Source organism: Thamnophis sirtalis, unplaced genomic scaffold (genome assembly GCF_051295495.1).
Source record: "Thamnophis sirtalis isolate CommonGarterSnake01/CBP01778 unplaced genomic scaffold, rThaSir2_p1.2 scaffold_5, whole genome shotgun sequence".
In the NCBI taxonomy this organism is placed as follows: Eukaryota; Metazoa; Chordata; class Lepidosauria; order Squamata; family Natricidae; genus Thamnophis; species Thamnophis sirtalis.
The window spans coordinates 36,807,962-36,821,890 of record NW_028261385.1 but is presented as its reverse complement, the minus strand read 5'-3'; the positions used below and the strand labels follow the sequence as shown (position 1 = coordinate 36,821,890).

The following is a 13,929-nucleotide window of genomic DNA, read 5'->3' as shown; positions in this document are numbered from 1 at the left end:
TGATTTGAAGTGTTTGTTGATCGTTTTCTAACAGAATAGCCATAAAGATAGCTCAGAAAAAAACCAGTAAACTGTACTCAGAAAATATCCATTTAAATGTGGCTTGTGGTATACTATATAAACCTTGCCACAGTGTCTTGCAAATCATGGTTTATGTGGCTGGTGTAGTCAGCAAATGATGGCTTATTCAATAAATCATGGGTACCTTGTAATTATGCTGGGTGCAGATACTTAATTTTGTAAATACCACTAGGCTCCGATTTATTATAATTAATATGTTGGACTGTTAGAAGGTACAAGGGAATGAAGATGCCACCAAGTATGAAAACTTTAAAAAAATTACAGTTTATGAAATAGTAATGTACTGGGTAATATTAAATCAATGATTCAAATGTGTGGACATCTGGAGAGGGCCGGGGAATTCTGGGAGTTGGACCACACAAGTGGCCAAGTTTAAAAAACACTGGATTAAATGGTGTGAATTAGACATTGGTTCTGCTTTAACTTCAGCAAACACTGAACAATTACAGCTACTATTTAAGCATTAATTTTCTCAAAGGATCCCACGGATTCACTTTTTAAACGTTCACACGGCGCCACCGGGTTTTCTTTCTTCTGACTTCGGCGTCTACCTAGCTCGAGCAACCAGCCCGCCGTTTCTAAGGTTAGAAGTCCCAGCAAAAACCCTGCAAGCTTCCACCATGCCTCGCTTTCTGACTTAAAAACGAACGCCGGGAATCTCATTTTTTCTCTCTTGAATTTCCGTGAGGCTTGGGGGGGGGGGGAAAGGGGGCGACGCTGCAAGTGGGCTGATCTCTTCCCGCTCTGTTGGGGCAGATTGGCACGGCGTGGGTTGGAGAAGCGCATGAGGTCAGGCGGAGGCCACGGGAGAGGGCGGAGACTGGTTCGTGTTTCGGGGTTAACTTTTGACGCGGCTGCCTGGGGATTCTCGAGAGCGGCCAGATGCCTCCCGACGCTTTTGCAAGCCGATCGGCCATTAGCTCTCTGATGAGACGCCCTCTGTTCCCCCTTCAAGCTGAGCCTGTGTCTTTTACTCTTCCGCAGGCGAGATGCAGATTTTCGTTGTCAAACATGAATTTGTCGAATTAAACTAGAGCTCGCCGATGCCTTCAGTGACGCTACGGTTAAGCTCGGTAGGGCAAAGTTTTGAGAGGGTTTTCCAGTCCAAAACGTCAGTTGAACAAGGAAAGGATCACCCCACACGGCTCCAGCATTTTTGGCCTGCATTATTTTCCAGTATTTGGATTGCTGAAGATGTGAACCCCGATTGTGTATAATCCAGCAGTCATGCCCAAAGATATAAGGAAGCTTGACAGCCTTGGGTTTAGCTGTGGACTTTTCAAAACGCCTTTGAAAAGAGAAAATTGGGTATATCCACAGTAGATTGTATATGTCAATTTTCCTTCTGGGTATTTTTTTTCCAGATCGTTTCTTTTTTTCAGAGAAAATTATCTTATTCATTATAAGATGGAATAAATATTTCATGTTTCAATTAGTTGCCTTCTGTCTGGAGGTAATCATAAGCCTCCATCAGGATTAAAACGAAATGCAGGGATAATATGACAGCTTCACAACTGGAATCTCAAAACTAGACTTTTTGAATTATTTTTTTGCTTTCTGCCTTGCTTTTAAACATACAAATATCCTCAAGATGGTTTTCATGAACTGAGGCTGTTTCTGTCTGATTTTTTTTAAAAGTATTTCTCTAGAGTAGTATATCTTTCCAATTTATAGACTAGCCTCTAATGTTATAAGATGTAACTTGAATACTTCGCAGATGACTATATTAATATATTAACATTAATAAATATATTAATCATGCCAAATACAGTACAACATTTTTCTTCATTATCGTCCAGTGCTTTTACTAGTGTTTTACCAAACATAACATATTTCAGCCAACTTACTGCATATTCTTTACAATAGCTTCATCATGGAGAACTACTGATGGAAATTTTGGAAGAATAAATTTTTGTTAGCAGAAAATTTTGCTATGGAAATTAGGCCAATAAAAAAGATGTGACTAAGTTTATCATCCAAGCATGGGTATTTGACATTCTCAATGTCATGTCCGTGTTCCCATATGGATAAGTTAAATGTAGTTACTGGTACCTTCATGGTTGTGTGTTGTAAGAATCTACTTATGTTAATTTCGTGAATAGTTAACTAAGATGAGCATGACAGATCCAACTTTTTGCAGCTCCATCGATAGTCCCATAGAGCTTAATGATGTTTTTTTGCTGTATGAAGATTTGTTTATTAAATCAGCTTTTCTGAACAAGGAGTCACATTTTAGAAATCACTTTTTAATATTTGACTTCATAAATCATTTTAACTTCAGAATTATCAAACTAAATATCAAAATATTGTCAAATTCCTAAAGATTTGCTAATATATTCATAAAATATTTATATGGTCAGGATATTATAATGAAAAAACATTACAAAACATTTAACAGTGGAAGTTGTATAAAGTAAATAAAACCCTATTGTACCTTAGGGGGAAAAGTTTGATGGTTCATAATTCCGATGACATAAACATTCCAGAAATTTTGGAGCATGATTTTTTTTTTCAGTTTCAGAGGAAAACGAACACATATAAGGAAAATATAAACTATAATTGATATTTCATTTTGGCACCATTAACAGGTGTATATTCATTTTGTTACACTATAAAATGTAATGAATATCAAGGTTTGGTCTCAAAATAATAAAAACTATATTTGAACTATAATACTAAAATTCTACTTTATTTAGATAATGATTATAAGTATTAATTTTGTTATAAAGGAAACTGCAATGTGTAGCTCTTAAAAATGTGGAGTTTTTCATGTTTGCATGTTTGTAAGAAACAGATATGCATTTACAATGAAGAGAATAATGCACCAACATACTAAAGCCAGAGGAACTCTGTATGATTTTTTTTCCTTTGGAATGGGGAAGGTAAAAAAGGATCGGCTACTTTCTCCAAAGTTGGTGGAGACAGCGGTCATGCATGGGTTAACTCAATCAGTAACCAATAGAACTGAGTCTACCAAAGTGATGTCATCGCCTCTGAGGAGCATGCTCCCGCTTTTTTAGACTCAGTTCGATTGGAACTGGCTGTGCTAATCGCTTTTTCCTCAACCAATACTTAATAATTGACTATTCTAATTGGATTTAATTGGCTTTTACTCAAAGAAAAAAATTTTTTCATCTAGATTGGAAACTGAGAATAAGCTCCTACTGGATCTTTGGAGGCAGGACTCTGAATAGCCCCTGGGCGGCTGGAGAGACATTGTCAGGGCTTTTTTGACACTTTTGCCTCCGAATTTGCCTATGGGCTTCTGAGGCTTCCTGACTAACAGCGCAGGTTGCAATAGCCATTGGAGGCTCTGCTTAGCGCTGTTGCCTCTAGTGACTCCCCCTGGCTCTGCCTTGCCTCGGGGGCCGCTGACTGCCGCCGCCTCCAAAAGCCGTCGGATGCCGCAGGGAGCAGCGAAAAGCCGCTGCTGTTGGGAAGCGCCGCCACTGCCGCCGCACCTTGCTGCCGTTGGACCACTGCAGCTTTGCCCTTAGCTCCACAGCCTTGCCACAGGGCCTCAAACACCCGCGCTCACCTTGCGGCCTCGGCTACCTCGTGGTGCCGGCCCATAGGCTCTGTAGCCTCAGTAGCCATTTTGTTTGGGCAAGAAAATCATCTGGTGGCCATTTTAAGTGTCTTCAAGAGCCGTGAGTACAGGCTATGGCCTCTTCTCCTAATCCTGAGCCTCAACTGCCTCCAGTCTCCTTAACCCCTGCTCCCACCACCGAACCCCCTTCATCTCGGACCCGCGGGCGCAGGCCTGCTCCTGAAAATAACCCCACTGAGTCCCCTTCCAGGAACCCCAGGCCTAGTCAGGGGGGGCGAGAGCGGTATCTCTCATGGAATCTGCCTTTTGCCTAGGAACCTGCGCGGAAGCCAACCTTCTATCTCTCCACGCCGAACACATCTCGGGGTCAGACAACACCAGAGCAGACTGGTTGAGCCACACAACGATCGACCCGGCAGAGTGGAGCCTTAATCGTCGCATATTCCACCAGCTATCGTCCAGGTACGGGACTCCGACTCTGGATCTCTTCGCAACGGCATCCAACAACCAGCTGCCCAGGTACCTGTTTCACTACACGACACCAGGTGCGGAGGGGACGGACGCTCTAAGGTGCAGGTGGCCTCACGGTCTCCTGTACGCCTTCCCTCTGATACAGAGGGTGATTCAGAAATGATAGAGGAAGAGGCCGAGCTCATTCTAATCGCTCCCCATTGGCCGCGTCGACCACGGTATGCAGACCTGGTCAATCTTTCCATGGAACCTCAGTGGCTTCTACCACTGATACCGTCCCTCCTTCATCAGGGCTCCATTCACCATCCCGTCCTGCGCTGGCTCCGCCTAACCTTGGAGGCTGAGCGGGCAGTCTTGAGGGCGGCTAACCTTTCTGAGACAGTAATCCATACTGTTCAGGCCTCCCGCCGCCCAGCCACTATTAGAATCTACGTGGCAGACCTTCGTGGCTTGGTGCCTGTCTCGTGGGGAGGACCCTTTGAAGGCTTCGGTAGCCCAGCTTTTGGAATTCTTGCAAGAGGGACTTGATAAGGGACTCTCCCCAAACACCTTACAGCAGCAGGTGTCGGCTCTCTCCTCAGTTCTCTCACTTCACCGGGACGAACCCTCACTTTGCACCCTCACGTCTGCAGTTTCCTTAAAGGGGCTTCTAATCTCTGTCCTCCTGTCATGCACCTATTTCCCTCCTGGGATCTGACCAAAGTCCTCGACTTTCTCACTGACCCACCCTTTGAACCTCTCAGGTCGGCCTCCTTTCATCACCTTACACTCAAAACATTTCTGGTGGCCATAACATTGGCGTGGAGGGTTTCAGAGCTGGCGGCTATTTCCATCCAGACTGTGTGGTCCTTCACATTGACCCCACCTTTGTCCCGAAAGTGAATTCAGCATTCCATTGCTCTCTGGATCTCACTCTTCCAAATTTCTGTCCGGTTCCATCTCACAGTCTGGAGCACAAATGGCACAAACTAGACATCAGGCGTGCTCTTAAAATCTACATCGCCATGATAGCAGTCTTCAGATGCAGCGAAGCCCTTTTTGTATCTTTCCACCCTACCAACAAAGGGCTGAAAGCTTCTCCATCCATGATTGGCCGATGGATCAGGTTTGCCATTGCTCAAACTTACATCACGCATCATCTTACTTCTCCACCCAACATTATGGCTCATTCCACGTGCAGCGCGGCTACGTCAGTGGCGTGGGCGCGGCAGGCCTCAGTGGAAGAGATCTGCAAGGCAGCTACCTGGTCTACTCCTAATTTGTTTATATGACATTACAAGGTGGATCGGTATGCATCGGCGAGTCCTCCAACAGGTTCTTCCTTCTTCCATCTCCTAGGCCAGTCTCATTCCCTCCCGGGGACATGCCAGCTTTGGTACGTCCCATGCATGACCGCTGTCTCCACCAACTTTGGAGAATGGGGTGTTGGTTCTTACCTGATACGCCCCTTCTTTGGGCAGGTGGAGACAGCGGTCATCCCCACCCTTTGGGGTCCTGGCCTATTTCGCAAGGGAGATCTGGGAGCATGTTGTGTAATCACAGGACGGAAAGCAATTGTTCACCGCACAGCAGTCTACTTATCTCCTTTGTCAAGAAAAGCAGGAGCATGCTCTTCAGAGGCAATGACATCATTTTGGTAGACTCAGTTCTATTGGTTACTGACTGAATTAATCCATGCATGACCTCTATCTCCACCTGCCCAGAGAAGGGCAGATAAGAACCAACGCCCCATTTGACATATACACCAACAGAAAAAAAAGCATACAAAGGGGAAGTAGCTGTAACTTAAAGGAATATAATGCTGGAATTCTTGATTTTAAGAGAAACAGAAGGTGAGTCTAGTGAAATGCTTATCTAGAATTTCAAGAAGATGTATTTTAATCAAGTCAGCTCCAATAAAAATTAATAGAAGGATATCAAGATGGATGAGAATTCCCAAAAGTAAACATTAAAAGTACAACTGCAAAAATATTAACGAGAAAAAATGAATGCCCACATGGCTGCATAATTAGTATAATTAAGGTTTGAAAACCAAAAGGACAAAAGTGGAAAGAAAGACAAATAACCAAGGAATCATTTTCTTTATGACCTAGGAATGCTTCAAAGAAGCTTGGAATTATAGAAATGTTAGAAAAATTAAAAGCTGAGAAGCAGCTGATAAATGATACATTTAAGAACCAAAAAGGTTGTATATTCAAAAGGAAAAGAATGTATCAGCAATGCAATCAAGACAGGAAAATATTAACTGGTGATAAAAGGTAGAATTTCTGACAGAGAAAGAAAAAGAAAGAAAGAAAAAAATAAAAAAAATAAAAAAAGAAAGAAAAACCCTGCATAAAGATTTTAAAAGATGAGGCCATTTCAGTTCCCTGAGCAGCAGGTTCATTCCAGATCATATCTGCAGTAGTGTCATAGATCTGGACTCACTCAGTATTGTCATCTAATGCAGATTGCTGTACATGTGAAAGCTTATTAAGATAATAGGATTATTCAGAAACATTCAGCAACAGGTCAAACTGAAGAATACACACACACACACACACACACACATATACTGAATGCAAAAATAGAATAGTAGCACTGTACTATTGGGGCTCTAAAGTCAATAATTAAACTTACACATCTGGCAGGGGAAATGTCCTGTTAAAAGCATGAGCGCATATAAACGCATGTGTCCAGAAGATTTAGGCAATAGTGTGTTACTGGAAATGTAAGTGGCAGTTTTAACACCATGCTTCCTTACTCTCATTTGCAAACTGCTGAAAGAAAACAGCAATGAAAATAAGCACTGTTAGCCTGGAAGCTTTATCTATCCATCTTATACATTGTGCCTTATAAATACAGATATGTAACACTATATTGGTAATTTTTAATAGTGTATCTAAAGAAAGTTTAAACCTGCAGTCCTCTGTATATCCAACCAGTACATGGTTTGTTAGGAACTGGTCTGCACAGCTGGAGGTGAGTGGCGGGCAAGCAAACCTTCATCTGTATTTGCAGCTGCTCCCCAGCACTAGCATCACCACCTCAGCTCCATCTCAGGTCATTAGGCATTATATTCTCATAGCACAAACCCTACTATGAAATGTGCATAGGGGAGATCTAGGTTGTGTGTTCTTCCTCCCGCTCTCCCAGTCCATGGGGAAATTGTCTTCCATAAAACCAGTCCTTGGCGACAAAAAGGTTGGGGAATCCCTGTTCTAGGATATATAGTATAGCTATATGCAAAGATTTAGCATCCTAGTCAAAATTGTTCAGAGTAAAGAAACTAATACTGAAATGCTAGATGCTGATTGACAAGGGAGTCTCCAAAAGAATGTACAGCTTTGGATGTAGTCTAAACTGATAAAAGTATGTTTTATGTTATAAAGTATTTTCATGTTACATTTCATGTTTCATTTCATTTTATGTTCTATATAGTTGGAGATTTGTCACAGAAATAAAAAAAGATTGTGACATACAGTTACAATTACAATTTGGGGGGGAGGTGGGGAGGAACAATTTTGTCCAAAACAGATGGAGCCCAGTCTCCTGAGCAGACAAGTCTCAACCAAGAGTGAGTCTCAAACGTTGCTCATAGATTTAATCTCAGAAGTATTTTTCTATTGGAAGCATTCAGTGCTTAATTTATATTTTAGTCAGATCCACTGCAGAAAAAAATGTAATTGATTAAAAAGAAGTTATTCAAATACTTCATCCAAGGAAAAGTGCTTGTCAATGTGAAAAGAATATAAATTAAGCAATATGTTCATTAGTAAAACATGAAGTTGCCTTCCTGTCAGTATTGCCAATATTATTTGGCCTCTAGTATTAGAAATAGATTAATCAATGAGAAAATGAACACAATTGTGTTATTGAAAATACACATCTATTATTTGTTCTGTTACTCGAAGTCTAATGTTGCTTTTCAACACCTGATAACTGATTTTTTCCTTTTAAACAGGAGTCTGGAGTATCATAGATGATTGAGGTTGGGATAACCATGTCCTGTAATTTTTAAATCATATGTATTATATACATTTTATGATACACATTTGAATTATAAATGTAATAATGTAATATATACCTTAAAATTTCAAATAAAATTAAAACTTGCTTAGCTTGAAATACATCAATTGAGCAGAAATGTAATTGCAAACTTCAGTATAAAGTAAATAAACAGTATAAAAGCTTTCTGTGCTGAAAACTAATAATAATTTTTAAATTATAATTAAAACAGCTTAAATTTTGTGACAGAAGCCAAAAGACCAGGTGACTGGCATGCATGCACACGCTAGAAACTAGAAGCTCAGCTTCCCAGTGCATGCATGCACGCCAGACAACTGCTCTTCTGGTTTTTGGTGCTCCCAAGCATGCACGCCGGGAAACTGCTCTTTCAGTTTCTGGTGCTCCCCAGTGCTGAAAAGGTTTGCCAACACTGCTTTAAACATTTCTGAATATGGATACTCCAGATTAGCTCCGCTCCAAAAATATATGGAATGAATTACATTTATAAAAAGTTAAACTATATCATATATAGATTCAGCTTGCTTATTATCAGGTGCTTTCCTTACAATTTTTACTAGACAACCCATGATTCACTGGGTCAACATTTCAGAGAGATTAATTCCTTACCAGATTCTTCAATGCCTTCAATAATGGCAGAGCTTCTAATGCAGTTGAAAAGTCCTTAAAAATTCAGGGAGATATTCAGAGATGTATCTGCCTTGAATGTGGTCACTGTTGAACTGTAGAACATCAGGAGTTGACCACAAGTAATGTTTAATCACAATTTTTATTATGTCACACACTTTTATAATAATTTTTAGATCATAACATGTTTTATAAAATTCACCAAGTTTCAATTTTATGGGAGTCATAATTCTTAGTTTTTGGACACATTCGGTAACTTAGCTCATTTGAGGTATCTTGGTTGAACACGTTTTGAAAGGTAGTGTGGACTGGCACTGGGGATACTCAAGTTCAAATTCACTTTAACAATTTACAAATTTACACTGGGAAACTAATTTATCAGGTTGCGGGGTAAAATGGAAAATGGGAGGGGTGCTATGCCACTTCGAGTCCTGAAGGAAATGTGGAATATAAATTAACAAGCTAATAAAAACACGGAAAAGTATCTCTAAAATACATACTATTAAAAATGGATTACAATAATTATAAAAGGCAATCCAAAATAAAGTAAAATGCATTATTATAGGTAGTCCTTGCTTAGTGATCATTGTAAAACTGTAATGAAAAACTTTTAGACCAATCTTGCATTTATGATCTCTAGATCTGAAAAGCAAAAGAAAGCTGAAATAAGACCATAAGCACACGCAGGTTTCAAGTAGAATTGTTTCATCTAGTGACCTAGTTTCCAATTGTAGCTAAAGGAGGACTACCTGAACATAGCGCATTGTGTTGCTGAACTCAGTTGTTAGGCTTGGCTTGTACTTCAAAGTGTTATTTAAATGGAGAATTTAAGTTGAATAGACTATGATTAAATAGACTACAGACAGACATTGTGTGACTGTAGCCAGAGAAAAGCACTTTACTTAAGGGATAGTTTTCAGTAACCTGAAACGCATGAAGGCCCAACCTCTGTGACCATTTCCCCCAAACCTCTATAATAAAGCTGAAATCCTCTGTCTTGTTTTATGTTTTTGTATTGCTTTTTGGTTTAACATATTTTTAGCAATTGTAAACCATCCGGAGTGTCTGGGAGTCAGGTGGCATATAAATTTAATAAGTTATATTATGATCATATCTAATGATCTAAGTGCCAGAGCCCACTTTAACAACATTGCCAAAATGGTATTATGAGTTGTTAACCTAATCTTGCGTAGCTTCTTCTTTGGCAATATTGTACTGCTAACCAGAGCATACAAAACATTTGCTAGACCAATTCTTGAATACAGCTCATCTGTCTGGAACCCTTGCTGCATATTGGACATTAATACAATTAAGCGAGTCTAGAGATATTTCACGAGAAGAGTCCTCCACTTCTCTGCTCGCAACAGAATGCCTTATGCCACCAGGCTCGAAATTTTGGGTTTAGACAACTTAGAACTACGCTGCCTTCAGTCTGACCTAGGCATAGTACATAAAATTATCTGCTACAATGTCCTGCTTGTCAATGACTACTTCAGCTTCAACCACAACAATATAAGGAGCACACGATAGATACAAACTTAAGGTAAACCAGTTCAAACTCGATTGCAGAAAATACGACTTCAGCAACAGAGTGGTCAATGCCTGGAATGCACTATCTGACTCTGGTTTCTTCCCCAAACCCCCAAAACTTTAACCTTAGAGTGTCGACCTCATCCCATTCCCAAGAGGTCTCTAAGGGACATGCATAAGCGCACCAACGTGCCTACCATCCCTGTCTTGATGTTCCCTTTTTATTCGTATCCATTTCATGCATTCAAAATCATGTTTATGCTTATATGTTATTTAATACAAGCTTGATGAAATAAATAAATAAATAAATAAAATAAATGATCTTTCTTGGAAGCAGGTCACACAGAACAAACGCAATGTGGCCCACAGAGCAGACAACTGCATTGCACAGGAAAGAGTTAAAAATCTCAGCCCTCTATTAAAGTGAAGCGTTTTCCCTATTGGGATGGAATTACTAATTTCACAATAAAATTAAAGACTCTGCTGGAGAAGACGGAAGAGCTGGTGTGTGTGGGGGGGGGAGGGGAATGCTTTCTCTTCCATTGAGCCTGCCCCAAGTGTTCGAGCCCCACCACCAGGGCTATGGCATACATAGGGGGCATTGGTTCAAACGACTTAGAGACTTCCTCCCTCGGCTGTTAAGGAAGAGGTGCGCGCGCGTGTTATTCAATCGGCTCCGGCGTTTCCCTTCCTGAGCTGCCTTAACCAGCCTGCCCTGGCGCAGCTGAGGCGACGAACAACCTTGGGTGGTGCGGAGTGCTCTAGGACCCAGGGGAACACGGGCAGCCGGGCTCTGGGAGCCAGATTGCAAATTCTTCTCCGTGACTCAGTCGGCTCCGCGCAGCGCATAGTAGGCGGCAGCGGCGGCCGAAGCGGAGACTACCGAGCAGCAGGTCCGTCCGGCTCGCGGGAACAACGGGCCGAGCTTAGGGAGGGGGGCTGGGCGTGGGTAACGAAGAGGACCGGAAGGACCGGGCGCCGCGCTTCCCTTCTAGTTTGGGCCTAGCATCACCCGCCGCGACTGCCGCTAAACGGCGGCTCCTGCCTGTTGTCTTTGCAGAGCGCCAAGATGGAGTACGAGTGGAAACCCGACGAGCAGGGGCTTCAGCAGATCCTGCAGCTGCTCAAAGAATCGCAGTCCCCGGACACTACAACGCAGAGGGCCGTGCAACAAGTATCCTGCACAAGAGGAGCCAGGCAGGGGCAAGCGGGCGGGCCAGGCCGGCACCGGAGATAGCGAGGCCCAGCGGCTGGGTCGGTTTGCCGCATGACTCCGAATCCCGCCGGAGGCGGGGAAGGAAGGGCTTAAGGCAAAGCGGGCCGCTCCGCTTTGTCGTTTGGGGGTGAGGGAGAGGAGGGTTAAAGCCCTGGAGAGGATAACGGCCTCTGGGCCTCCGCTAAGGCGACCGGCCGTAGCGGTAATCCAGGCCCAGCCCCCGCCTGGCCTGGCGCGGGCTTTGAATCGCGAAGGAAGCTTGTAGGCGGCGGCGGCGGCAGCCAAGCCTTCGCTCTGCCTCCCCCTCCCTGCGCCCAGGCCCGGCACCTGTTGCGAGTCTGGCGCCAAACCCCGTTTTTCTTTACAAGGCTTGGCCCGCCTTTATCAGCTCCGGTGTCGGTCGCTTTCCCAGGCTCTCGCTCGGCCACTCTCCTTGGGCCTGTGTCTCAGGCTGGTCATAGTGGAGCGGCCATCTGTGCCATTAAATTCCTTTCCGAAAACCCCAACTGGCTCCTTTTCTCTCGAATGATCTTTGCCGATCATCTAGAAACCTGGTAGAATTAAGTCTTTTAGCTATCTCTTTCTGTTGGGACATTTTAACTTATATCACCCTGAGCCATCTGTGAGGTTCTTGTTGGCCCTTCACTTTCATACTGATCATATTCAGGATAAGGAAAATAATAAACGAATTTTTAGGCTTCTTAAATCGTTTTCCTTTGGTGTATTGAGTCTTTGAAGGCAATAGAGAAGTGAGTGAAGCATTAAGTTTCTGTATATAGAAAATAGTTGTAAACTATGCATAGCTTTTGGTAATTGCTGAAAGTATTCACATCAAAGAAGCTTGCTGTTATTTGTTTCAGACTTGTAGTTTTTACATGTTTTTGTATATGTAGAATTTTAAGATCTAAATTGTTTTTGCTGCTCCATTTTGGTACAAATTAGATGTAAATGCATCTTCTGTATCAGTAATTATACTGTGCATTTTGTTTGTGCATGCATTTTTAAAGCCAGGTAATTTAATTTAAAAAATTATTTAATGCTAATTAGGGCATATTTAAATTTTTAGTTTTTACTCCTGCTAAATAAAATTCCATTTGAATAATCTCACATCCTAAAGAATTAGTTTAAAATGAAATTTAAGTGTAAATATGAGAGTGAATACACAGGAAAATACAAAAGTATGAAAATATCATCTAGACATTCTCCCATATCATATGGTATGACTTATTATTTACCATTTTTCTTTTTTCTAGCATATATTCCTTCGGCTGTTGATGGGAATACAAAATTAATAGGATTTTGCAAAGCTTTACAATATGCTTATTAAAATGCTTGTGCCTGCATAACCATATGAAGAAAGCTAGAAGAGCTGTTAAAACAACTTTGCAAAAGACATGGCTGCTTTAAAGATCCAAAGAAAAGCAATTTATTTGCAATCCTGTGTCATTTCTTTTGAAAGCGATGCATGACCATAGGTTTTTTTTAGGTTTCCTAAATGATAAAATTGTGTTACTTTATGTAAAGTACAAAACAGATAGTATATGTTACTGTTGGGTAAAGTACTTTTTTTTTTTTTATTTAATCATTCCAGCATAAATCTTGAAAAAGAGTTTTTCTTAGCAGTTTTATATTTACTGAGTTATATATAGATAGTGCTCAACTTAAAACCATTTGTTCAGTGACCATTCAAAGTTACAATGGCATTGAAAAAAAAACTTATGATCAGTTTTCACACGACCATTGCAGCATCTCCATGGTCATGTGATCAAAATTTGGATACTTGGCAGCAAATTTTGCTTATGACGATGCTTATGACAGTTGCACTATCCCAGGATAGCACTAGCACTTCAACTTACATACCACTTCAACATGTGATCATTAGATCATTGTTTGTAACCTTCCCAGCTGGCTTCCAACAAGCAAAGACAATGAGGGAAGCAAGAATCATTTAACGACTGAATGTTTCACTTAATAACCAGTGATTTGCTTAACAACTATGGCAAACATTTGAAAAATCAGACATGACTTACTTAAAACCACCTTGCCTAACAATGGAAATTCTAGTTCCAATTGTGGTTGTAAGAAGAAAATTACCTACATAGCTAAATTTTGTTTAAATGGATATTTTTATTATTATTATTATTATTATTATTATTATTATTATTAAATTGCCAACTATGACACCTTATGACTACTCTAGATAGATTACAACAATAAAAACACAAAGAAATAAAAAGAAAGTTTAAGCAAAATGAAAGTAAAATAGTGGAATAATAAATAAAAAGAAAATGAAAAATACATCAATATAGTTAATAAAAAAGGTGATTAGGAAGCAGAGAAGGGAGGGAGGGGGGAGAGAGCCTGTTGTCACATGCCCATAACTGCATTGATTAATTGAACGACTGCAGTGTTTGCATAACGACCACAGGTTTGCTTAAGGATTGCTTCA

General features: G+C 41.1%; 1 protein-coding gene across 2 annotated transcripts in view; it reads left to right on the top strand.

The window, feature by feature from the left end:
- Window positions 1-11,020: 11,020 nt before the first annotated feature.
- The window catches only part of TNPO1 (transportin 1), a 50,054-nt gene continuing 47,145 nt past the window's right edge, over window positions 11,021-13,929 (top strand). Inside the window, exons 1-2 of one of the 2 annotated variants that reach the window (XM_087715661.1) lie at window positions 11,021-11,157; window positions 11,325-11,438. In XM_087715661.1, the coding sequence (XP_087571787.1) occupies window positions 11,334-11,438 (105 nt within the window). In that variant the 5' untranslated portion in view covers window positions 11,021-11,157; window positions 11,325-11,333. The remainder of the gene's footprint in view (window positions 11,158-11,324; window positions 11,439-13,929) is intronic. The other variant, XR_015696669.1, reaches the window with a different exon arrangement.